Source organism: Callospermophilus lateralis, chromosome 6, assembly GCF_048772815.1.
Source record: "Callospermophilus lateralis isolate mCalLat2 chromosome 6, mCalLat2.hap1, whole genome shotgun sequence".
NCBI classification, from domain to species: Eukaryota; Metazoa; Chordata; class Mammalia; order Rodentia; family Sciuridae; genus Callospermophilus; species Callospermophilus lateralis.
The window spans coordinates 137166348-137192196 of NC_135310.1; the positions used below are offsets into that span (position 1 = coordinate 137166348).

The 25849-nt window shown below is 34.4% G+C and overlaps 1 protein-coding gene across 2 annotated transcripts in view; it reads right to left on the reverse strand.

Annotated features, from left to right (window-relative positions):
• The window catches only part of Exoc2 (exocyst complex component 2), a 198942-nt gene that overhangs the window by 53763 nt on the left and 119330 nt on the right, over positions 1 to 25849 (reverse strand). For both annotated transcript variants that reach the window (XM_076859113.1, XM_076859114.1), the window contains exons 16-22: positions 25370 to 25491; positions 24190 to 24251; positions 18534 to 18614; positions 18041 to 18100; positions 17326 to 17387; positions 15811 to 15877; positions 10768 to 10884 (exon numbers count right to left, since the gene is read on the reverse strand). In XM_076859113.1, coding sequence (XP_076715228.1) covers positions 10768 to 10884; positions 15811 to 15877; positions 17326 to 17387; positions 18041 to 18100; positions 18534 to 18614; positions 24190 to 24251; positions 25370 to 25491 — 571 coding nt within the window. The remainder of the gene's footprint in view (positions 1 to 10767; positions 10885 to 15810; positions 15878 to 17325; positions 17388 to 18040; positions 18101 to 18533; positions 18615 to 24189; positions 24252 to 25369; positions 25492 to 25849) is intronic.

Genomic DNA, 25849 nt, shown 5'->3' on the forward strand with positions numbered 1-25849 from the left:
CTGCTTGGAAGGATAAGCCTCTTAAGAATTTAAAGTCAGAAAAAATTAGTGAAGAACAAAAGACAAAGTTGGAATTAGTTTTAAAGTATGGAGCACCTGATGGGTTCAGTCCACAGAGAGCTGGAGGTAGACAATTAGAAAATGGCTCTTGTGGTTTATTTAAAGGGGTACATCAAAGGCAGGGATAAGGTTTCAGGGTGAAGTCTTGCTTCATGATGTCTTGCAATCAGCAAGTTGACTGGTATCTTGGCAGGTCACAACCTTGTTAGAGGGGCTGTGCGGCTATAGCAAGTCACCCCATCTCTGGTGCTGGGTAGGACCTTTGGCAGAGCTTGAATAAGGCTCACATGTGTTTGGGCAGTCAGCCAGAGGAAATGTCTACTGCAAGTTTCCAGACACCAGATTCTCCTATTAATTAGGGTACAATGCCAATGTAGTCTACACAGAGCCCACGAATGGCTCTCAACTACTCACATTACATGATTTCAAGTCATACCATAAAGACATAATAAAAATAACAATACAATATTTGCATAAGGATGGTAAGGTAGATCAGTGGAACAGAAAAAGAAGCCTAGACATAGAGCCAGTCATATACAATCTTTCATGTTTCTGACAAAAGCATCAATAAAATTCAGTGAATAAAGATTTTTTAATAAATTATGCTGAAACAATAATGATATCTACATGGAAAACAATATGAACTTTGACTTCATTTAATACAGAAAACCTTAATAAAAGATAATTATAGACCTAAACATAAAACATAAAAGCTAACATTAAAAAGCTTCAGGATTTTGTTCAGGATTTTGAAACAGGTAAAGGTTTTGACAAAATATGAAAAAAAAACCATTAAAAATTGATAAAGTGAACCTCACAACACTAAATATTTCTACTCAAAAGATATCATAAAAACAAAATAGCTAGCCATGGTTTGGGCTGAGAGAAAAGAATATGTATGTGACAGAAAACTTTAATAGAGACATCTAAAAATCACTAAGATAAATAACCCAATTAAAAAATAAGCTGAAGAATTATTCTCTTCAAAAAAGAAGGATGTGAATATCTGAATATTTAAGAAAAGCTATTTAATGACATATTTGTTAGGAAAAGACATTTATAGCAAAAAAAATTGATAAAAATAAAGAATAATAATGCATGCTGGTGAGAACATGAGCCCACTAGAACACTTATTTGAATATTTTTCACTGGCTGAGTGTAAAGCATAATACGCACTATGAAAAGCTATCCAGTTTCTAACTACGTTGATCCATCACCAGCAATTACACTTCAAAGTGTATGTCCAATAAAAATTAGTACAGAATGTCCACAAAGAGACTTTTACAATGATATTCATAGCAACATTATTCAGTAAAAGCCTAAATAGACATTGGAAATAACCCAATGTCTATGAGAACAACCAAACAAAATTTGGTTATCAATACACAGCAAAAAAAAAAAAAAAAAAAAATCATTGACAGATACACAATTTGAATGAATCTCAAGAAAGTATTAAATTAAAAGAGAAAGGCCAGATACATGTGACGTTTCAAAAAGGCAAAGCTACTCTACTGACAAAGTCAGAATGCCATGAGAATAGTGCCTGGAAGGAAATCCAAGAAAATATTTTGTATCTTCATCTAGGTGGCGAATATAAAAAGTCATCAATCCATACCCTTAAGATTTATCGTTTTACTGTATGTAAATTATTCCTCAACTTCTTAATGGAAGTGCATAATAAATGCTACCAGCTATTACTATTCTCACAACTGACCCTTTTCCATTAACACCTGTTCATGTTGGCTGCTGAGCATAGATGTTAACTTGATTCTGGCTCAATAGGCAAGAATGAGTTTCATCCACCATCCACCATCAGATCAATGCATGAGTGTGGAATGAAAGTTAAGTAAAAATAAGGATCCAAGGACTAAGCAATTTGGAGTTTAATAGGGAAGAAGGAAAGGAAAACATTTATAAAGGAATGTACTTGTGGGGCAGAGAGGGAGTGTGAAAGAGCCACTGGTGGGGGAGCTGAGAAAGACAACAAAGACTACACCAAGAAGTAGAGGTCAGAGAGCAGTGTCCTGTTGGACCAGGAGTCTCTAATTAAAAACAAGATGTATTCTTAACAAAAAGTGATAATTCAACAATTATGTGCTCATAAATAGAATTGCTGAATTCCTATATCCTAGAACTGGGGACCATCTTTTATAGTACTTTAAAAATTATTGGTAATAACTTACAGAGGTAAAGCTGATGTTAAAAGGCTGCATTTCTGATATAAGGGGCAAATTATTACCTATGATAAAATACTGTTCTCTATTCCTCAGCAGCAATATGGAGGAACATTCTTATCTCATGCAACCTGGCCCATGTCCCAGTCAAGGTTCTTGATGGGAAACACAAGACAAGACACGTCTGAATAGAGATCACATCATATTTTTAACAAATTTTTAGAAGTTGTCTTTAATCAAAATGGTTAAAAGGGTAAAATCATTTTCTTGGTATATTTTAATGTTTTAACTTAAATGTAAAAATTTATGCTTTAAACTGTTTTGGTAAAAATGGTATTTTGGGGGGGTTCTGGTTATTGAATTCAGGGGTGTTCAACCACTGAGCCACATCCCCAGCCCTGTTTTATATTTCATTTAGAGACAGGGTCTCACTGAGTTGCTTAGCACCTCACTTTTGCTGAGGCTGGCTTCAAACTCTCCATCCTCCTGTCTCAGCCTCCTGAGCCACTGGGATTACAGGTAAATCTGTTTTAAATAGAAAAAAAACATTTTTACTTTAAAGAAGACAGAAAAAATACACTAAACTTGATGAAAGTACAGAAATAAACTCAATAAAATTCCATCAGTTTTTCACCAAGCCAAGTGAATCTGGATAACTTGGTTCAGTCAAATTAACATTTTATTTTTAGAATTTTACAAATGGAAAAGTAAAGAAAAATGGCAAGCTCACATTTTCATATTATTAAAACATAACTGGGGACAAAAGTCAAGTAAATAATTAACTTTTAACAATAAACTCTTCTTAGTAAGAGGTGGGATTATTAGGAGAAAAATGAAATGTAGATGAAGCAGGATATAGGCCAGAAGATGTTCCTAGGACTTGCTAGGGAGGGCCATGCTTTCCCACTTCTTGGCTTCCTGCTATGGTTCTAACTTGATGTCTTGGAAATCTTATCACACTCACAAATTGAACAGTGTCTTCATTGTCTATGAATGCTTTATAATCTAGTTAACTACCCACTTCCCATTGCATAGACTTCATTTATTTATTCCAATTTGCTTTTGAATAGTACAATCTCATAGACTCTCTGAGTTGGCCTCAGTGAAGGGCAATCTTAAGGGTACTGGGGAGAACTTAACTGCCACCACCTTCTCCACTGATATTTGAAGTTATACCACTCCAAAGTAAGTTAATTGTTTTCCCTCAGTAACAAAAAACGAGTTTCTAGACATGAATGGCTGAAATGAAAAACTTAATGAACAGCAAATTTCAGAAAGATTAGATAAATAGAGATACAAAGAATGAGAGAAAGCTGCAGAAATTATCCCTAATTAGCAAAGAATAAGGGAGGGAATGGAAAAAATTAGACATGGAGAACAGAGTGAGGAGGTTCAACATATTCAACAGGAGGGAGAATTAATGGACACTGAGCCAATCATAATGCAAAATATTAAATATTATTCAGTGGTATGAATGAAGCATAGTAATTAGAAAGAAGAGGGTATGATCCACTTTATTATCTGGGAGAATGGATAAGGATAAGGTAAGGCCATAAAAGTTTTTATATAGGATGAGACATCTGCATCTCAAATGGCTTAGAAGGAAAACTCATGCTGAATGAATATTTGTTGAATGAGGAGGAAAGATGAGTAGGTGGCTAGGTTAGATGACAGGTACTGGAGTGGGGGAGATGAAAGCCATGACAGAAAGATTAAAACCCAACTAACACTACCCTGAGGAGTTCAGGCAATAAACAACTCTGAAATGTGGGAAGGAGGAAGAATAATATAATCGAATCTGTTTCTGAAAGCTCATCCTGGACACTCAGTGGAGGACAATTAAAGAGTAAAAGAAGTTACGTTACATATTAGACCAAGCATTTGTTAGGAAGGTTCCTACACCACTAGAGTGGTCAAATTATGGTAAAGGGCTGAGCTTCAACAGGAATAGCAAATGAAAGAAGTGTAAAAGAATTCAGAAGATGGTTCAGAGGTAGAGCTAAGAAAAAAACTGAGCATGAACTGTTATGAGGGACGGAGTCAGGAGCAATTCCCATCCAACAGATGAATGAATAAATAAAATGTGAATAATACACACAATGAAATATTGCATATTCTAAAAAAAAAATGAAATTCTGTCATTTGCACCAAGATGGAGGACATTACATTAAGTAAAATAAGCCAAGCACAGAAAGACAAACACTGATCTGACTTACATATAGAATATTATGTTAGTTAGCTTTTTGTCATTGTAACCAAAAAACCTGACCATAACAGCTGAGAGGAGGGAAAGTTTATTTCAGGCTCATGATTTCAGAGGTCCCAGTGAAGCCAGATTTAAAGTTAGGTAGTCAGTGTAGTTAGGTAAATCGGGTCTAATATCGAGTAAGATCCAAAATGGAGGCCATGTTGAGAATGAATTCCGGGAAAAGCAGGACAACTCATGGAATGTTAATGTCCCCAAGGCCCAGAGCCCATCCCAAAGAAGTGTTAATGAAACAGCTCCCAGCAAACTTGAAGATGCTGACCCAAAAGTCCTAAAAGATTACTTCTTTGGCCCACCTGTGCCCCATCCTTCGGGCCTTCCCACCTACATTCTATCACTGAAAGATAACAGAACAAAGGACAGGAATTGTGGTGGTGGTTGAGGGGGAGACCAGATGAAGGCCTTAACTATAAAATGGGGAGACAACCGCACTTCCACGGATTCCATCTCTTGGGTCCCCTTCTTCCTCAGGAAGAAGTCTTTTCTGCTGTTCTTTAATAAACTTCTACTTTCCACTCTGACCTTGCCTCGGAGTGCTTCTCTGGTGTTATACTTCAACAATGGGGAAGCAAGGACTCGTCACCGGTCAACAGCAGTAACACCAGTATAGAGACAGACAACTCCACTGTTTGGCTAACATGAGGCAGAATATCATGGTGGAAGGGCATGGCAGTAAAGCGGTAATCTTCTTACTGTGGCTAGGAAGCACAAAGATAAAAGGAAAGGAAGATGCATCCTTCTAGATCATGCCCCCAGTGACCCATCTCCTCCAGACTTATCCCACCTGCCTACAGTTATCACCCAGTCAGTCCATTCAAACTAGGATGAACTGATTAGGTTACAGTTCTCACAATCCAAATATTTCAGTTCTAAGTAATGATGCATTAACACTGGAACTTTTGGGGAACACCTTATATCCAAATATAATATTTTTTTTTAATTTATCTCATACAAAATGGTAGAAAGGTAACTCAAGAGTCTGTAGACAGAGAAAAGGGGAAAAGGATGGAAAGGAGAGATCAAAAAGCACAAAGTTCTAGCCAGATTGAATGAGTAAGTGTTAGTGAAGTACGTCTAATATGGTGACCACAGTTAAAAATAATGCATATTTCAAAATTGCTCAAAGAATAGAATTTTAATGTTCTCACCACAGAAGCACAGTAAGTTGATAAGGGGATGGGTATGTTAATAAGTCTGACTGAATCATTCTACAATGCATACATATGTCAAAAGATCACATTGTACTCCACAAATATATACATTTTTATGTCAATTTAAAATAAATAAAAAATAGAAATAAAAGAGAATAATTCCCAAATTCTGGCTTGAGGACTCAATGTTTACTAATATAGGAAATACAAAATAGAAAGAAGATGGTATAAAGGATGAAAGAAGATGACTCTGGTTTGGGCATGCTAATTCTGGAATGCATCAATGAAAACTTCTAGTGAAGAAATCTGGTGGGAAATGGATCTGAAGTGTACGAGTGACACATAGGTCAAAGATAAAGGATTTGGGAATCACAGTCATTAGTAGTACATAAAGCTATATGGTAGAGGAAATCAACTGAGGAAACCATTCCCAATATGAAGAAAAAACAAATTACAAGCACAGCAAACAAAAATATTAAGGGGAGGGTGACATAATCATTCTCATGGACTAACTTAAATTAATTCAGATTCCCTGCACATATTAAGAAAAACAAACTATACTCTTCAGACCTTCCATATTAGAGTTTCTGAAAGAGATTTAGGGGCTTAAGTAAAAATTCAATCATGAATTTTTTAATGCCAGACTTGTTTAATGTCCACATTCCCAAGTCAGGAAAAAATATGATTACATAAACTCTAAATTAGATGTTTGTTTTTTAAAGACTGGAACAAGGTTAAAATAATATTTCACATGATTTTTAAAAAGTTCCCTGGCATTATATTATTAGAATTACCACAAAAAAACTATATGCTAAAGTTTATTAACTATACTGCTCTGGTTTTCCCTTTTCAGAAGTCTCAAAGAATTTGACTTACGCAGATTTGGTTTGCACAGTTAAGAGTACAAAACTCTTGTGTATTTCTTTAACTCTCTAACTGCCTTCAAAACTTGTTCTTCTAGAACATAAACAGTCAATAAACAGATGAAAAAGTACAAATCCCCCTAAAGGGGAAAGTCATGCTAATTAAAATATAATGAAAGAGTCTTTTTACCCCTCAAAATGGAAATTGTAATAAGAAATGAGAGCAAAAATGTGGGTAAGATCAACTCTCTAAAAGCAATCTGGTGATACTTGCCAAAAGTCTTCAGAGCTATAAGTCTATTTCTAGGGATCTACTGTGAGGAAGTAATTAGACATATGATAAAAGAGTATCATTCTTTTTTATAAAATTTTTTTATTTGTTTTAATTAGTTATACATGACAATAGAATGGATTTATGCACTTTGATATATCATATATCATATATAGATGGGATATAATTTCTCACGTGTTACAGAATCATATTGATCATGCAGTCGCATATCACTCTTTCTTAGTAACAACAACAGTAAAAATGGAAAATAACTTTAGGGTTCCTACTAAGGGAGAGGTTAAAAAATAAGACGGTATTTTCATATTAACCTATACTGTAAGTCCTAAAATTCATATTTTACAAAAATAGTTAATAAAAATATTACTGTTCACAACAGAATATTCAATAGAAAAATATGTTCAATACAAATGAACCCAGAAAAAATGTTATTTGTAATTTTATAACATATAGATGTGTAGTAAATATAAAATACTAATTACTATAAATACTAAAATAGTACCACTTACCTTTGGTTAGTGCATAAAACACGATTCTTATTTTTATTTGATTAAATTTCTTATTTTCCTTTTTTTTTTTTTTAGTTGTAGGTGGACACAATACCTTTATTTTTATGTGGTGATGAGGATGGAACCAAATGCCCTATGCATGCCAGGTGAACGTTCTACCTCTGAGCCACAATCTCAGTCCCATTTTTTTCCTTTTTAAAAACAATGTTAGCCAGGTGCGTTGGCACATTCCTATAATCCCAGCAGCTTGGGAGGCTGAGGCAGGAGGATCACAAGTTCAAAGCCAGCCTCACTAAGCTACTCATTGAGACCCTGTCCCTAAATAAAATACAAAATAGGATCACAAGTTCAAAGCCAGCCTCACTAAGCAACTCAGTGAGACCCTGTCTCTAAATAAAGTACAAAATGTGGCTCAGTGGGCAAGTGCCTCTAGGTTCATTCAATTCTCAGTACCTACCCCTCCACACCGCAAAAAAAAAAAAAAAAAAAAAAAAAAAAAAAAAAATGTTGGGTTCTACTTTTATTTAGTAGAAAAACAAAGTATTATTAGAAAAAAACATTTCCATTTCCAGGTACATGTCATTTGTTGTCTGGGATCCAAAAAGCACAAAGACCCATGAAGGCTCAACATGGAGGAACTTTGTAGGGTGCGGTTCCCTTGTAGGGAGGGATGATTTGGATATTCTGACTATATGAATTACCATTAAATGAATCAAGAAGCTTCATTTTCTTTTCTTCTTTTGGGAGGGGAGGGGGTGTGTTTTCATGAGAATAATTTCATTCTTTAAGATGTTAGAGCAGGAAACACTTTGGATTTGGAATGAGAAAACTTAAATTTTGAGTCCTGGTTGCTCTACTACTTTCAGGTCAAGTCCTTGGCCTCTCTGAACATCATTCCTATGAAGAATATGGGGCTAATAATGCCATCCATTATTTATTTGCTTATTTATTTATTGACTTCTCAAGATTATTTGTATAGAGTAAAAATATACATACGAAATCATTCTGGTTTCTAATGTTAAAATCCTAAAAAGCATGGTTATTTGTATATTGTTCCTATGATTAATTCAACTCTACTTTTGAATGTGAGAAGCAAGATGAAGAGAATTAAAAAACTGATTGTTTTCAGTCTTCTACTGATTGAATGAAGTAGCAATAAGAAACTAGAAAGAAGGCGGGGGTATAATTCAGTGGAAGAATGCCGGCCTAGCATACTTGAGGCCCTCAGTTCAATCCCTAGTGTTATAGCTAGGATATGAGGTGTCCCCCAAAAGCTTATATGTGAGATAATCCAAGAAGATTTAGAGGGAAAATGATTAGGTCATGAGAGCCTTAATCCTCTAATGGGATTAACTGAGTGATGGCTGAAGGTAGGTAGGGTATGGCTGGAAGAGGTGAGTAATTGGGGGCATGCCTTTGGGGTATATATTTGGTAAGCTGAGCTTAGTCTCTCTCTGCTGCCTGATCATCATCATCATTTGAGTTGCTTCTCTCTGCCACACTCTTCCACTGTGATGTTCTGCCCAACCTCAAGCCATGAGGAATGGAGCTGGCTGTCTATGGACTGAGACCTCTGAAACCATAAGCCCCCCAAATAAACTTTTCCTCCTCTAAAATTGTTCTTGTCAGGTCTTTTAGTCACAGCAGTAAAAAAGCTGACTAAAACATCTAGCAATTGTGGGGTGGGGGTTAAGAAGAGAAGAATGTAGGAGGAAATATACCTGGAAGAAAATCTGGCCAACTACCAGATCACACCAGGAAGAGGTCTGAGAGAAGTTCTAATGTCCAGTGACACCACATGAAAAGCCCTCTAGTGAACAATTATCTCTAAGAGCAGAAACAGAGAAGAGAATTGAAAACTACGACCTTTTGTACCCTGTGATTTTTCTAAGATAACTCTAGAATCATCTGTCATTTGAAAAGAGAACCATATGAAAAATGATGGCAGTTGGCAACATTCCTCCTTGAATGCAAGCAATAATTTACTTGGTGGACATCATGAAAATAAAGGGTTCAACACCTAACAAAACAGAAACAGAAGAAATGCTATAATATAAATCTTGAGTACTGTCTATTGGTTTCAACCACAACTAAATAATTATAAGTATTCAAGATGATCAATTTATTAAAAAATCCAAATTCAGGTTCTGAGTGGTAATAAAGCCTATCTATGATACACTCCCAGATCCTTAATACTTTCTGCATCTTAATGATATAAACCTAAGCAACAGAAAGTTTCTAATTATTACTTTACAGAAATCTGGAGAAAAACCAAACTTATTGCTTCTCTTATATGCAATTCTTAATCATTTCATATATTTTTAAAATAACAAAATTTCTCCAATAAAATATTCATGTTATTAATGTATCGAAAACAGAGTATCCACATTCTACACATAGTAATTTTTTATTGTAAGACAACATATTGCAACTCTTTACACAAAAATTTCTGGAAGCAAACTAGACATTTGGCCCTACAGCCTTAAGTTACAACATTTCTCATCAGGATGATTAATCTTTACGAAAAGGCAGGAAAACAAGACAGTGCCGCCCACTATGACATTTTGATTCTTTGAAGAAAAAAAAAAATCCCAATCTAGTTCATGAACTAGAACCATCATTTATAAAAAGTATGCAATCCACCAACAGTACACTTTGATTATATGATTAACAAGATCATTATCTTTCTTATTCTTTGCATTGAGAAAAGTGTACTGACATTAAAAAGTGGTTCTAGCAACATTTTACCTAGAAATCTGATAAACCTTTGCCCAGGAACCAACCAAACTTTAATAACAAGGTTATTTCATTTTTTCCTTTTATGCTTACTTGAAAAAATATATAAACAAGAGATAACAATAGAGATTTTAAAAAAACCACTCAAATGATTTGTACAGGACTTATTTTTATCCAACCTCTCCAAATCTTTCTATATCCAATGATGTATTTTTCAGATGTTAAGCATCCTGCAGCTGTTATGAGCTGGGCACATGCATGTGTGTGCACACATGCTTGAGAAGTACAGCAAAAGCATCATTGTGGTCACAAGGAAAGGAAGAGAGGAAAGAGAGGTGTGGATCAGCAGGAAGAGGTTTATCCGCAGGCTCAGAGAGTTTGCTCTTGGTCATATCTAAAAGCTCTACCCTAAAAGTAGTTAAATCTGACATTTGATGCCTAGATCTTACTTTCTTCCCTCACTTTTAAAGAGCTTAGGTGGGGAGTGAACCATATCTAACTTTGCAAACATGGTTCTACAGAAAGTAGCTGTCATTAAATTAACTGTTCAATGGGAGGTATGAGAAGGAAGAGAATCATTAAAGATAGTGTGAGTGAGAGCAGAGTGGCAAGGAAAAGGAACAAGCACAGGAAAGAAAAAAAAATGAAGGACAAGAAAACAGCTTATAAACAAAGTTCAGAAAATGATCAATTTGTCCACTTAACTTTAACTCATTTACCTGTGTTATTTTTTCTATTCCCTGGAAGTTGTGCTTTTCAAAATGTTCTGCTATATTTAAGAAAGTACGACGTTCTAGATGGCGGCAATTACTCAGGACAATCAAAAGTCGCTGCTCCTAAAAGGAGAACAAATCTTTAGAAATACATTTATAGTAACACATGGCAAGTATAAAAGATAAACCTTATCACTTCTTAAATTTAATTATAATCTCTTGCTCTTTAACCTCTATATTGCATGCTTTCCTTTTCTTGACTATGTCTTTCCTAACATTAACATAGGCAGAAACATCACATAATTCTACAGTTCTACTAATTGCTTATGATTACATAATACACTAAAGAGTCAAACAGGAATTGGAGATGTGCTCAGGCATCGGTGCTTGCCTCACATGGGCAAGGCCCTACATTCAAAAATAAAAAATAAAAAAAATAAAAACCACCCCCGAAATAAAAAAATAAAAAGAAAAATCAAATAATGTTTATTATGCCAATTTTATGTACACAAAAATGTTATATAAATGGATACCTTAAATAACTACATAAAGTATAGAAATTATCAGAAAAAATTATTTATAAACTTTTTATAACTTGAAAGAGAATAAATCTACCCTTTTATCTGTTTGATAGGCTCCTTCAAAACTTCAGGCTTTTAAGAACTTTTTTTGTGTGTAGGAATAACCTCCTTCTAATAGGGAGTGAGGGTCCCTTAAGGTCAGGGGATTCTTCCACAGGAAGTAATCAGGTCAGTCAAGTGGAAGGAGTAGAGCTCCATTTGCTGGTACATTCTCCAGGGTCCTGTGCCACTTAAGTAATTTCTTATAAAAATGATCAGACCCCAATACTTATGAATACAATATCCGACAGTTCAGAGGAACTGTGTTTGTAGATAAAATTCTGGGAATGGCCCTTGAGGCTGCTACTGTGGTCACTGAGGCCAGGGGTCTTGTACTCCTGCTGGTGTGAGAGCATTCTTTGGAACAACTGTGACTCATCTAGGGCCTTAACTCAAGATCCTTGACTAAAACTAAGGCAAAGCCACTGTCTAGGAAAAATTCTCAACCACATTTGGCATATTCTTTCTGTATGGAAAAAGAATAACTTGCAATAATGTAGTTCAGTACAGAAAAGGCAGATACAAATAGGATGATGTTCTTTGAGTTACATGGACCAAGGATGAACTAGAGCCTTTGAACTCAATTGCCAAGCAAACCTTGCATTTTCCAATAATTTCACTTAGTTCAATCAAGTATCCACAGACCTTCTAAACGTCTTTCTTTCTTTTCTGGGGGTGGTGGTCGAGCAGGTGGGGAGGTAACCAGGAATTGAACTCAAGGGTACTTAACTACTGAGCCACATGTCCAGCTTTTTTTTTTTTTTTTTTAACTTTTTAAATTTTGAGACAGGGTCTCACTAAATTGCTTAGGGCCTCACTAATTTGCTGAGGCTGGCTGTGAACTTGCAATCCTCCTGCCCCAGCCTCCCAAGTCCTTAGGATTACAGGCATATGCCACCACACCCAGCTATATCCAGGTTTTTTTAATTTAAAATGTTCTCATCTTTATTTCTGGCAGAGTATAGCCTACTCACTGCCCTTTTTGGTCCTAATCAAACACAAATAAAAAGCCAAAAAAATTAATTAAAGTAACTTCAAACAAATGAAAAAATTGCTAATGGCTCTAAGTCAACTTGTGGATAGGAAGTGGGACATATAACAAAGTTAACAGGGTGATATTATGTATAAAACTCTTTTTCCATATTAAGTGGATAAGTGGCAGAAAAGGTACCAGAAAGAAAGCAATGGGTAAGTGCTAGAATTTGTACAGATGAAACCAGGAATGGCAAGACCATATCTCCCCCTCTTGTTCCCAAGCCTACTTCTGCCATTATGCAGTCCTTTCAAAGCACATGGGCTTTGAAACTGGACATTTCATCAGTCATTCCAAACATGATATACTCCTCAGAAACCTCAACTGCTTTCTCAGTTTATGAGTCAAAAAGCTTCATACCCAGCAAACTCAGCCTCCTGAGTCTTCTCTACACTGGTAGTGAATTCTTTTTGCTTGATTCTCCCCATTGTAATATATATAGTTCCTCTTCAAAAACAGAAAAACTTCTTGAGTTCAAGTCTCACACTTAGTAAGCATATTTTTCTCTCAAATCTAATCAATCAGATGAAATAAAAGAGGGAAGAACAAATGAACACCATAATCAAATTCTTAGAGTTGCATAGTTAATCAAAAGCTTATTATTAGCACCTAAGAGGGAAACGTATATTTGAAAAGAAACAGCTCAAACTGATCTAATACAGCACTTACAGATGAAAAAATATGGTCTGAGGTATTATTTTCTTCTCAGTTATCCAGGACAGGACCAGGCCTGGATGTCCTCAATAATATCCCTGGTTATACAGTGAATAAGGCACACACTAGGATGTGAACCTGTGTTCCCTGACTTAAAATCTAGATCTCTTTCTAAGCATAACTGCCTCCCATTTAGATAACAAAAGACCTAAGATAGAAATCATCTGAAAAGATGGGCCAAATTAAAAAGGCATCTTCCAATGGGGAAATACAGGAACTGAATTTGGTAACAAATGGACAATTTTTGGTGAATAAAACAGGACAAGCTGATATCAGCAAGTATAAAACACAGGAGTGGGGTAGCCTCTGAGCATAAGCTCAGTGTGAGCCAAGAGCGACAACTTTGATTCTTCACAGGAGGCAAGTCACAGAGAGTCTGTGCTTGCTCTCATGCTCCACCTCTGAAGAGGTACAGATTTAGGCTCAGAGCAGGAACCCCATGTCTGGGAATGCCCACAAGTCAGTAGAAAAATACCTAAATGGATACAAGGCATCAATAAAAGAAAGCAAAGCAGTTTTCAAACACTAGAAAAGTTACCATGTACAAATTAAGCTTATTCTGAAAGAAGGAGGAAAAAGTACAGTTGGTCAGATGGATGGAAGGTCTATCAATTTCAAAGACCTTTTCTTCAGTCCCAACCCTCTCTAGCATTCTTTCTTTCCAGGTTCACATGAAATGACTGGTTTAAACTTTGTGTGTGGCTTTCTCCTGTCACTCTCCTCCAGGACAATCAGCTGTTCCCTCATTAACCTACAGAAGCAGCTCCTATAACACAGCCCACAACGCTGAGTTTTCATCTCCCACAACCTGATCCTCCTCAGTTTGATTGTTCAGCATCTCTTTGCTTAAATGCTCTTTTCCGCCTGTTCAAAGTACACTGCTCTACCAAAATTTCCTTCTCGCTCTACAATTATTCCTTTTCAGCAAATGATGAGGAGGCTGGGGTTGTGGCTCAGCGTAGAGCACTCGCCTAGCACGTGCAAGGCCCTGGGTTCAATCCTCAGCATCACATAAAAATAAATAAACAAAATAAAGGTATTATGTCCAACTACAACTAAAAAATAAATATTAAAAAAAGAAAAAGAAAATGCTGAGGTTCTCTGTTAGTCACTCTATAACTACTGGTTATATATCCCCAATATTATTTTCATGTTGGTCTTTATCTCATTCTATTAATGTGGGTTCTCCTAGAACCCCCATTTTCTGTTCCTGGCTGAATGCTTTGACCCCTCTGTGACCCAGTCAGCTGAATGTCTTGCTCTGCAGACTTCAACCTGAGCTGGGCCTTATCTCTGGCATTAGGAAGCTGTTTGGGCTGTTGCTGAAAGGTACCCAAAGATGAGCTGTGCCATTGAGTATGTGGAAACCAACCCACCCTCAGTCAGATTATTTAAACCTAAATTTCATAACATGGGCTCCTTTTGTGGATGTTTATTCTCTTGTCCCCTGTCCACCGAGAGGAGATATGGTAGCCCTTCCATATGTAAGCATTCTAATAAATGCTTTGGACTAATCACCATGCATTTTGAAATCCCAACAGGCCCCATTCCAGGATGGTGTAGGGCAGTACCTTGCAGGAACTCCCCTGCCACCATGTCTGGGGAGACTCTGAGTATAAGTTCTGCTGGACGGAACACTAGTATTTTTCTTAGTATTTTTATCTATTCATAGGCCTTCTATTATGTATGTATGGCTTATTCACAAATCTCTCTAGGATCCAGACAAGTACATTGAATCACCCAGAATTTATCTCTGACTGTCACTCATTGGACAAATATGCTCCCAAACTAAGTTTTCAATCTTTCTTTAGAAGCTGTTTATTTCAGTGAATGGTTAACATTCTCTACCTAGTCATCCAAATGAGCAAACCCAGAATAATATTTTTAACTACTTTGACTAGACAATACTTTTCCTAATATGCCAAACACATTATTATTTAGAAATATATACTTAAAATTACTGTGGAAATAACAGGGTAGGAAATTCAGATGTTCTTTTTTCTTGATACACACACACACGCACATGCACACACATACTCAATAAATCATCACAAATCAGAGGAAGTTATTTTTTTAACATAGATAGCTTGAGTCTGGATTCAACATCTAAGTTTGCCTACATGATCAATGTCTATATCTGAATCATCACGTACATGTATACGTGAAAAATGTGTTTTTGTGTGTGTGTGCACGTGTATGCATATGCATGTGTGCGTGCACAGATACATAGTGATCTGGTTTTGTTTTTGCCAAGAAACCTGTATTCAAATAAAATGGGGATCTCACAGAAACAAAAGAGGGAAAAGCAGAGCTTCTCTGGCTGAAGAGGCAACAGACGTGAGGAAATGCCCTTGTCCTGTGCCTCCTACCCAGAGGATCAACTTTCAAACATCAGAGAAGTAGTAGGACACCTTTTAACATTCAAGAACCTGCAGGGATGCAACAAGTGTACAGGAGTTTAAATGCAACTCCAGCTAAAAAGCTTTCAATATGGAGTACATTTAATTATACTTTACTAAAATCTTCACATAACATAACATAGCTCCCATGTATAGGCACTGTTTCATACACATGCTACAGCAATGATGAAGTAATACTCAAAGTAATTCAGATTGATTTATGGACTAGTCATTAAATAATTTTAAATGGCACATCCTACTTTATTTTTATTAGCTTACTTACAGAAGTCAAACTGAAGTCTTCATGAATACTTCCAAACAAATCAGGAGAAGAAACATCTACAGAAAGACTAAATTATAGAAGAGTTACAATTAAAGCACTGAAATTAAAAAATGTAACAAACTATAAATTTCACTTTAAAAGGTTTTGGTATAACTATAATGCACATTTTTAAAAGTTTTTTAAAAAATCTTTTTTGAAAAAGGTTTTGGTGCAAAGAAATCAAATAACTTTCTGTGAGTTTCCTGAAATACATTTTAAAATTAATCTCTCAAAGAAGGCACAGTGGGCTATCAATTAACATGGACCATTAAAAAAATAAAAAAACTGCTTTTGGACCTTCTCAAAACTGGCATGAATTTAAAACAAACCATCAAAGGAAAAAAATGTCAAGCAATTTTACTCAAAGTGTTTCTATCAGAATTTCCAGGGGGCTTTTTGAAGCTTGCTTTCATAGTAATCCACTTAAAGGTGAGGTAAATTAGGAAATTAATTGATAACCCACAAACAACTAGAAACAAAACTGGAGACAGAGGAAGGACATATCATAAACACACCATTTCTTTTCTTTAAACCTGACTGAAATTAAAATCAATATAGAAGACTAAAGCAATGAAAATATCAACTAATATTTTAAAACAGAGATAATAAAAGAAGGCCAGTCTGAAAAACATTAAAACATAAACCAAAGATAATTAACACAGCACTAATATAAAATATATTTGATAAATCTACTAAAGATAAAGCTCAGAAATACATTGTACCTGTTTATCTAATACATTGATATATGAAAAAATTATAACAGAGCAACAAGGAAAGATTTATTTAATCAATAATATCAAGGTTCTGATTAACTATACACATTTTGGGCAATGTAATAAACTAAATATACAAAATCAAATCAGAAAATCTAGAAGAATTAAAAACTTATTTGGCCTTCAAAGAGGTAACAGTTTTATATACTGGAAAGCAAAAGCCAGTACTAAGAAATAAACATTCAGAAAAACTTGGTGTTAAGAAAACAAATTCAGCATTTTATACTACTGTCCAATATAGCCACACTTTGAAAAACCACCCCATGAATTTGTAAATACCAAGTCAGGAAGTATTCTTTGGAGCTCAAATAACTAAGCCTGGCCCAGGCTAACCTCTAACCAAAGGCTCAATTTCTAACAAGAGATCTGGTTTAGCACCCTAACACCAGGAATATAAAAGTAATCAACTAGGAGGTATACAATTTCCCGCTATTTTATTATTTATAAAACCTGTTGTTTTAGACAATCTGTAAGCTAATTATGTTTTAAATTTGTTCAAAATGTCTGTAATATGGTTACAATAAATTCAGAAGATAAAAAAATTTTTATGGAAAAAGCATAGGCCACATAAAATCATGATTTTAATATAAACAATTTACCTCTCTTACTGGAAATCTCAGAATATAAAGCCAAATATGTAACTTCAGTCTATATTTTTAATTCTCTTAAATGCATTGATGAGAATAATTTCACTTTTACTTACTGTGTAGTATCTATATCAGCATCAGGCTTGGTGCTCAATTGTTCCAAACAGTATATAAAAACCTAAGTCAAAGATAGTTTCAGTGACATGAAAATTTTTTACATGAAATAGAACTATCTATATCATCAGTTGTATGTTGTCAGGGTATATTAAGTATATTTATATGTGTATATTTGTGTGTGACAGGTATGTTGCTTCAATATATACCACATAAGAGATAGAAATTAGAAGCACCTATGTTTTGATCAATTAAGTTCTTGAATATATTTTAGGAAAAAAAAACTTTTTTCTTTCCCTTGTTCATTCACTAACATTTTCAACTTTGTTTATACAATGTGCCTACAGAGAAAGAACTGATCCCAATCAAAAATTTTACACTCCAGATAAAATGTAAACAAATAATTATCATTTAATTTACTCTAATGGAGTGATCTAATGGAAATAGAAATAAAGTATCATAAGAACACAAAAATGGAAAGGTTAACAAATTAAATATTCAGATATTATTAAAACAAGCAGGAATTAATCCTAGATTTAAATACTATTTTGATACCTTATTTACTCTAAACTATTATGTACATAGAAAAGATTCAAATATGAATCCATATTTAACATATTATAAATACATATTATATACATATTATAAATAGAAGGAGCTGACTATTAAATGCAGGTATGATCCCAAGCTTTGGGTATCACAGCTGTTAAATATTACCTGCATGATATTGATGCTTAACTGGCAAACCTCCTCCTGTGTTTTAGGTTGTTGAAAGACCTGTGAAGAAAAATTATGATTAAAACTTTTGGACTTTCTAAGAAAATAAAACTATTTACAAAGTTGAATACAAACAATTAAAACTGCTGTATGTGTGGACATCTTGCTCTGAAGAGCTGGACTACAGGTGATTTCCTACCTAGGGTAGTTCTGGTCCCAGGCTGGCTGACAATACCCAAGTTAGTCATTCACTTCATACACAAAGTGTTGCCTACAACCCTTGTACTCATATTTTAACTTTATCATCCCATCTTAGAAGTAGAAATCAATATATCCTGCAGTTAAGCTAAAAAAAAAATAATAATAATAATGATAAAATACATAAGCAATAAGGAAAAGAAGTTCTTGTATGGCAATGACTCAGAAATTTTAAACTGTGGAAAGGATTCCTCAAGAAATTCTGAAATGGAGGTGGAATTGAGCAGAAACTTACACTGGCTTCCCCAGGCTTGCACTCGAGAACGACCTTCAGGGACTGCAGGGAGTGCACAATACACTGTTCAAACTGACATGGCTAAAGGAAAAAAATATCCATATTCAATTTTTTAAAAAACACAGGCTATGAAGACAACTTAAGTAAGTAATGTGGCCAAGCACTCTAAATTTTCCAGGAGTTTGGAAAGGAAGAGAGACACAAATAATCTGACCAATAATAATCTAGTCACCAAGTTTTAGATTTGGCATGTGCCTTTTGCACTTTAAAATATTTTTAAATGGGTCAATCTTAAAACTAAATTACATCTCATTTTACTAGAAGAAAACTCAAATGCCACTAAAATTTTTCTTCAAAATTTTACTCTTCTGACAAATGATGCAATAAGGGCCAAATTATAATGAGCATATATGTTACTTTATTTATTTGTTTGTTTGTTTGTTTTTGGTATTGGGGATTAAACCCAGGGGCATTTTACCACTGAGCTATACCCCAGTCTTTTATTTTCAGACAGGGGTTCTAAGTTGCTTGAGGCCTTGCTAAGTTGCTGAGGCTGACCTGTGATCCCCCTGCCTCAAGCTCCTGAGTTGCTGGAATTATAGGTGTGTGCCAGTACACCCAGTTTGAGTTTATATTTGAAACACTATTATATCCCAGGTATATTCTGGGTTGAGCTGTTTCCTCAATGTTCCACATCTCTGGCATGGTTCAACAAAATCTAATGTTAATAATAATGATCTGGAGGATGCATAAGATCTGTAAGTGAAATAAATAATTGCAGTCATATATACATTAACTGAAAAAAAAAATGAAACTCGAAAATATGTCCAACCAATGGCATCTAATAAGCTTGAATGAATTCTAATACCTTAGGCTCCTACGTATGTCTGAAGTTTTACTCTGGATGACAGTGACACAAGAGTGAGTAAGACAGAATCCTCATGAAATGCTTATTTTAGCCAGGACATACAACCATGAAAGTCACAGTCAAAATTGTTTTTTTTTTTTAAAGCATAGAAATATAAATTTTCAACTGCATAACAAAATAAGCGTCATGAATAAAACTCAAGAGAAAAATGGTGCTAGAGGGAGGTCTTCTCTAAATAGGACAAAGAAAGCCCCTGAGATGGCAAGAATACTGAGGCTGAGACCTGAAGAGCAAGAGGGGAGGAAAGTAGCAAGTTTTCTGGAGGAAGACAGTATGCATATGGGCAGGGGTGGGGGTAACAAACTGCCAGCACTGAAGGACAGCAAGTCATAACCTCTGAGTGTGAACACAAGCACCACAGAAAAAGTTAGGATTTATTGAAGTGGCACTGAGCTGGGGCAGGATCAGTGCTCAACCAACCATCTCTGTGCACAAAATATGGCATGAATCTCTCCTCAAAATACGCACTAATTTTTTTAAAAAGTGTTTGGGGGAAAAAAAACTAACAGAAGAAAGAAGTGACAAATGTATACATATTCTTAAAAGACAAGTTTATTTCCTTATAAAAAGTAGCCCTTTTTTTAAGGCTCATAGTTTGTAGATTCTTTATGATTTTCTAGATATGTAATCATATAATTTGCAAGTTATATTATTTTTTTAATTCGTTGTAATTCTTAATGATCCCCTTACCTCCTAGCTGGTTTGTTCTTCTCCACCCCTTTCCCTTGCCGTGTTGCAGTGCATGTGACCTCCATTCCGTGTTGAATAGAAGTGGTACTAATTAACACTTTCTTATGATAGATGAAAAAAAACATCAACTAACATCAACTATCTTAAAGCAAAAGATTTTTGTCCATCAAAGGCACCATTTGGTAAAAATACATTAAAAATCACCATTTCTTTATGACAAATGTTTGAAGAGATAGATATGTTTATCTGAATTTTAAAATTATGCAATTTTAAAACATTTCATGACATCCAATTAATATGTACAATGTTTATGCTTTTATGTATCAGTTTAAAAATAAATTTTAAAAATTAAAAAAAAAAAAAAAAAAAAGTAACCCTGACTTAATGAAAGCTAAAATAGTGCCTTGGCTTTAATGATTTTATTGCTCTCTTAAACCACCAGAGGGCACCATAAAGAATATTTTAAAGTATTAAGTAGAAAACAAGAGGCATATAGGATGATGACCACACAGAAAGCATTTAAAGAGTCAAAATGTTTATTAGTGCCTAGCATGTGTGAGGCTTGGTGTTTAATCCCCAGCACCATGGAGGAAAAAAAAAAAAAAAGTTTGTTAGATGAACTGACCTTAAACTTTGACCTCCTGCCTCAGAAGGCATGAAAATTTAAGTTGTTAAAACAATGATAATAATCATAATATTGAAAATAAAATGAAAAATTCAACTATGAACAGTTAAATACTGACATTCATGTGTGTTCACTTAGTGTTTCTTGTATTACAATTTAAAATACACTTTTAAAATTTTTACATTTATATTAACACAATAAATGGACAGGGAGTAATAGAAGCTCAATGAGCAGTTTCAGTTAAATTGAGAATAAATGACAGTCTAAATAATTGTCTTTCCTTTTTTCTAAAAAGAATCAAATAGTGCTATCTCTGTGTATTTTCAGTGAATCATCCAAGATAGGTGACTACTCTACAAGAAGTTATCACAAATCATTCCAGTTCCTCTGAAGAAGAAAATTCTCAGAATTATCCAAATTGAAAAAAGGCAGAAAACATTTTCAACATGAGAAGAAAACAGGATGCTTTCAAGTAAGCTGTTATGGAGCACTGAAGGGAAGTTCTAATTAAAGATAATAGTTCAGCAGAAATAACAGTCATAGGTGGCAAAACAACATTCATTTCATTAACGTGATAAGAATGTTTCCCTATAGCACCCACAGAAAAAGAAACAAATGGGATTGGTAGTATGAAAATGTTAAGAAAATATAAATTAGAGGAATGTGACAAGCTTTGCAAGAACTAAGTCATTGTTCAAAGTCTAAGAATTTTACAAATATACATAAGGTTAAACTACTTTAAATTAGATTCTAGACTTGTGCTGTTAAGTGTTGACTTATTTTTTCTCTTAAGAGAGATCCATGCTGAATGGCTAAAACCTTGGTCAGCATTATCAGATCCATTCTGTTGGCTTATTTCTTCAAAGACATTGACCAGAAAATGTATTGGCTGACTCCCAATGTGCTCCTTCTCATGGGTCATTCGTTTCATGGTCTACTGGGGTTTAGATCTTCCCTACACATACTTACATGGCAGGTCAAACAAGGAATTAGCCATTTTACGGGTATAATTGCACTAGGGTAGTCAAACTTTAAAGACAGACTACAAACACATTTTTGTAGCAACTACCTCAGGTCATTTTCACAGAGGACAATTACAATAATCAAGTAAACAAACCGTCTTTGGTTACAGTGGCTGTCAGTGAAGCACACACTGGGCTGACCATATATGCTAGAAGTATTGACTTGAAGAAGGACCTAAACCCAATAGCTATTTCATGGCTGAGGATCAAATTTACATCAGTATATATGTATATATTTTTTTAAATGAAACAGAATCACAGCAACTGAGACTTAAATTTTCTCAAACTGAACATATACTCCCCCCCATTTTTCTTTGCAGAAAACTAATTTTAGGCAGGTATCACAAACCAGGAATTAAAGTGATTTAATGTTTAATTTGCTCATACCTATTTCATTTGGGGCAAGATACTCAGTGGATGATGGTTCAGCAATCTCTTGGACCTGTCCTTCAAACATGCTATGATAATTAGGACAGGGTTGTATAAAACAGACTTTCTAATATAATAAGAAATAATGTAAACTTAAGGAATTTCCATGGAGGCCCCATTCATTACACATGTTCAATTAACAAATAATGATTCTTTATGTTTGTCTAAAATTTTACAGTTTACAAAAGCTTCAGTCCACAGTATCTCATTTAATCTTAACTCAAAACACTGGGAAGAATTATTCTATTCCTTTCCTAATTAAAGCACAGGGGTTAGTCAGGTTATTTGGCTTTTTCAGGATAAGTTCTGATTCTAAATCAAATGCAGTATATTTTCCTCCATACCAGTGCTGTCCAATAGAAATATAAAGTGAGCCACAAGAACAAAATTGAAGTGTAGATTTCCCAGTAGCCACATTAAAAAAAAAACTAAAACCAAATAATTTTAATATTCAAAATATACAAATATCATAATTTCAAAAGGTAATCAATAATAAAAGTTGAAATATTTTACATTCTATCTTATAGGATCTCAAGTGGCTGCCCTAGTTGCTACACATCTTTTTCTTTGAATTTAATGTGAGGGGGAAAAAGATACAAAATAGCTTTTATTTAAATACAAATAACAGTGACAAATGGAGTAAATCTAATTAAGATATTTTTATTCTAGAGATTCTTAGAAATAGAATTATAATAAATTTATTAAAAACAATAAACTTTTCTAACTCATTTCAAGCTTGATTTAACAAAAAAAAAAAAGGAAGTTAAGCTTAACTATGTTGTTACTTAATGTAAGGAATGCTTGCATACATTTGTATCACCTTAATGTAGAGCCTTCAATTTTGGAGAAATACAACAAGCCCCAAGTTCTCCAATTGCTAAAGGAAGATTGTTAATAAGATGTTCAAAATTCAAGGAAAAGAAAAAATATTATGTGGGCGCTTTGTCCCTCAGCAGCCTGGCTCCTCACTGATTTATAAATCTGAGCTGGCCAAAATCATTTTATTCTTGTTTTCTTATCTGAGGCAGGAACCAGAAGTATTCTTCCCACAATTTATTTTCTCCCCTTTCTCACTAAGGTAAGACTAAAATTGGAAGCAGCCACAAACTCGGCTGAAAAACTTCACTTCCCTGCCTCTGCTGCTGAGGATGTGGACACAAAAATGTGTTATGCCAACTACATGTGGGGAGAGCTGTCAGCCATGACTCCTAGAAAAGTCCTGGACTTTTTTTCCTAACAGGAGTGAGGCTGTGAGTTATCATGAGCTCATCCTGAGCACAAGCCAGTACAAAGAACCACAGAGAAGGCAGAGGGCCTCTAGGTATGGGATTCTTGAGTTATCTGGCCAATGTGTGAGAAAAAGAAATTTTCTTATGTAAGCCGATAGGATGTTTTATTGGCAAATGCCAATCTTACTGACACACCCACATACAGGATTATTAGGGGGATTCATAAGTCAGGTATGAAAACACAATAAATTATGAAAACTATATTCATAGGTATTTTGAAACCCTAAAACCTATATGAAAAGAACAGACCATGGTTATAGTTGCTGCCTGACCTGTAAACACATCTGCAAAGATTTGTGCTTGTTATTTTTGTTTTGTTAAACAAAGCTTAAGGGCTGGAAGGAGTATTTCTTCTGTCCAGTTTTTCTGAAAATTTGAAGTTGCTGAGTAATATGGAATTAAGGATAATCTGTTTTCTAAAAACTAATGCAAACAAAAATAGTGATACAGGACGAAAAGAAGCCACTCTAAACACACTGTTTTCACTAATTGTTAAATAAATGTGATTAGCATTAAGCAAAAATGAAAAATAAAAAAAGCTTATTTTTCTATTTTCAGAAAACTATTTAGAGTTGTAATGCAGAGAGCATATACTCCTAATGAATGTAGTAAATGATTTATTTTTAATATAATAAACAATAATGACTAATAATGAAAAAGAATTTAAACTTACTAGAGAAGTCAATCCTTCATTATCAACAATCCAGTCCTCCTTTTCAGCTAATCTCTTTATTTCTACAAGGAAAACAAGCATACAATCCTTTTCATTATAATTATCTCACTGATATTTATAAAGATAAAAATCTACAAAGGGTATGGCTTTAATTGTTTTATATAGATTTGTAAAAACCTGATGAAAGTAGGAATAGAATTTAATTTTTATAGATTTAAAAAATTAAATATGCATTGCTTACTGGATTTTTCTAATAAAATACTAATATAAATACAAAATTTTTATTACATAGCCCAATTTGGAAAATAGGCTTAATGATCACTTGATTGAGGATAACTTATTCAGTACTCTAAACTGGACAGATAAGCACAAAATAAGCCCTACAATATTTTTTTCCCTAAAACTTCTGATTAATACATTGGATTCTATTTGAATGCTAGACATTCTTGACAATGGCAGGCAGCATAGTTCTCACTTGGCTAAAGGAACGAAAACTGCCCAAACCTTCAACATTGCAGGCTGGCACAGATTCCTAGGGAGAAAGGGTGAGGGGACGAATTAAGATGGGAATGTTCAGCTACACAATGTATTAACTACCAAGTCTACAGTGATGTGACTTCCCCACTTAAAAAGCCCAGTGACAAATAGTAATGGTTTGTGTTATTTCTAACAATGTTCTCGAATGTTTTCAAAAATATTTAATACATAAAAGGCTGCTTTATAAAAACTAACCTTACTGCTTTTTATGATTCTATGTAGAAAATCCTGAGAAAAATCAAAATGCATCTATAATTTCTAGTATTCATAATACCATTGCTAATAGCCTTTCCTCAGTTTTACATTGTTTTTTCTAAATTAAAAAAAATTAAATATACACATATTTTTGAAACCAAATCCATATTTTATATATTACATTTCCTATTTAACATTTGCCCTAAGGATGCTCTTATATTCTGAACTATTTTCAAGTATACCTGCCTCAATTTCTGCATGTCTTTCATATCAACTAAATTGATTGGAAAAGATACCAAAATGTAAAAACCTCTGATGAACAGATAGAAATGAGATGAATTTCCTAAGAGTACTTTTCACTTATTTTCAAGGATTTGGAAGCTGAAAGAAGAGGGTATATTCAGATAACTATTGTCCAAGTAAGTGTTATCAATTTTTCTTAACACACCTTCTGCTGTGTGTTGTAATGTGACCATTACACAACGTACACGGAGATCCAAAATAAGATCCTGGATAGTCTGCAACATATCATTAGGAATTTCGAGGGCAGTCAATGATTCATAAGTAAGCCTAGGAAACAAACAGAACAAAACAAAAATTAGCCGAAGGGATCTTGAAGCAATTCCTTCCTATTGCTTTTATCATCTGTACTTGTGTTTCATAGAGCTCACAAGCTATACCATTAGGACGAAAAAAAGGAGATGAAGACCAAGATCATGGTATAACAATAATATTGAATTAAGCAACAGAAAAGATGCATATACAGTTTGGTTTTCTTATCCAACATAAAAACCAGGAATGTTTAAGAGTTTCATTATTAGATGATAAGCGAAAAATAGTAGAGGCAACAGGACAGAGAAAAAGAAATTTCTTCCTTGCTGACTATATTAAAACATCATATCCCATACTAAAGTCCACTCTCCCCCTC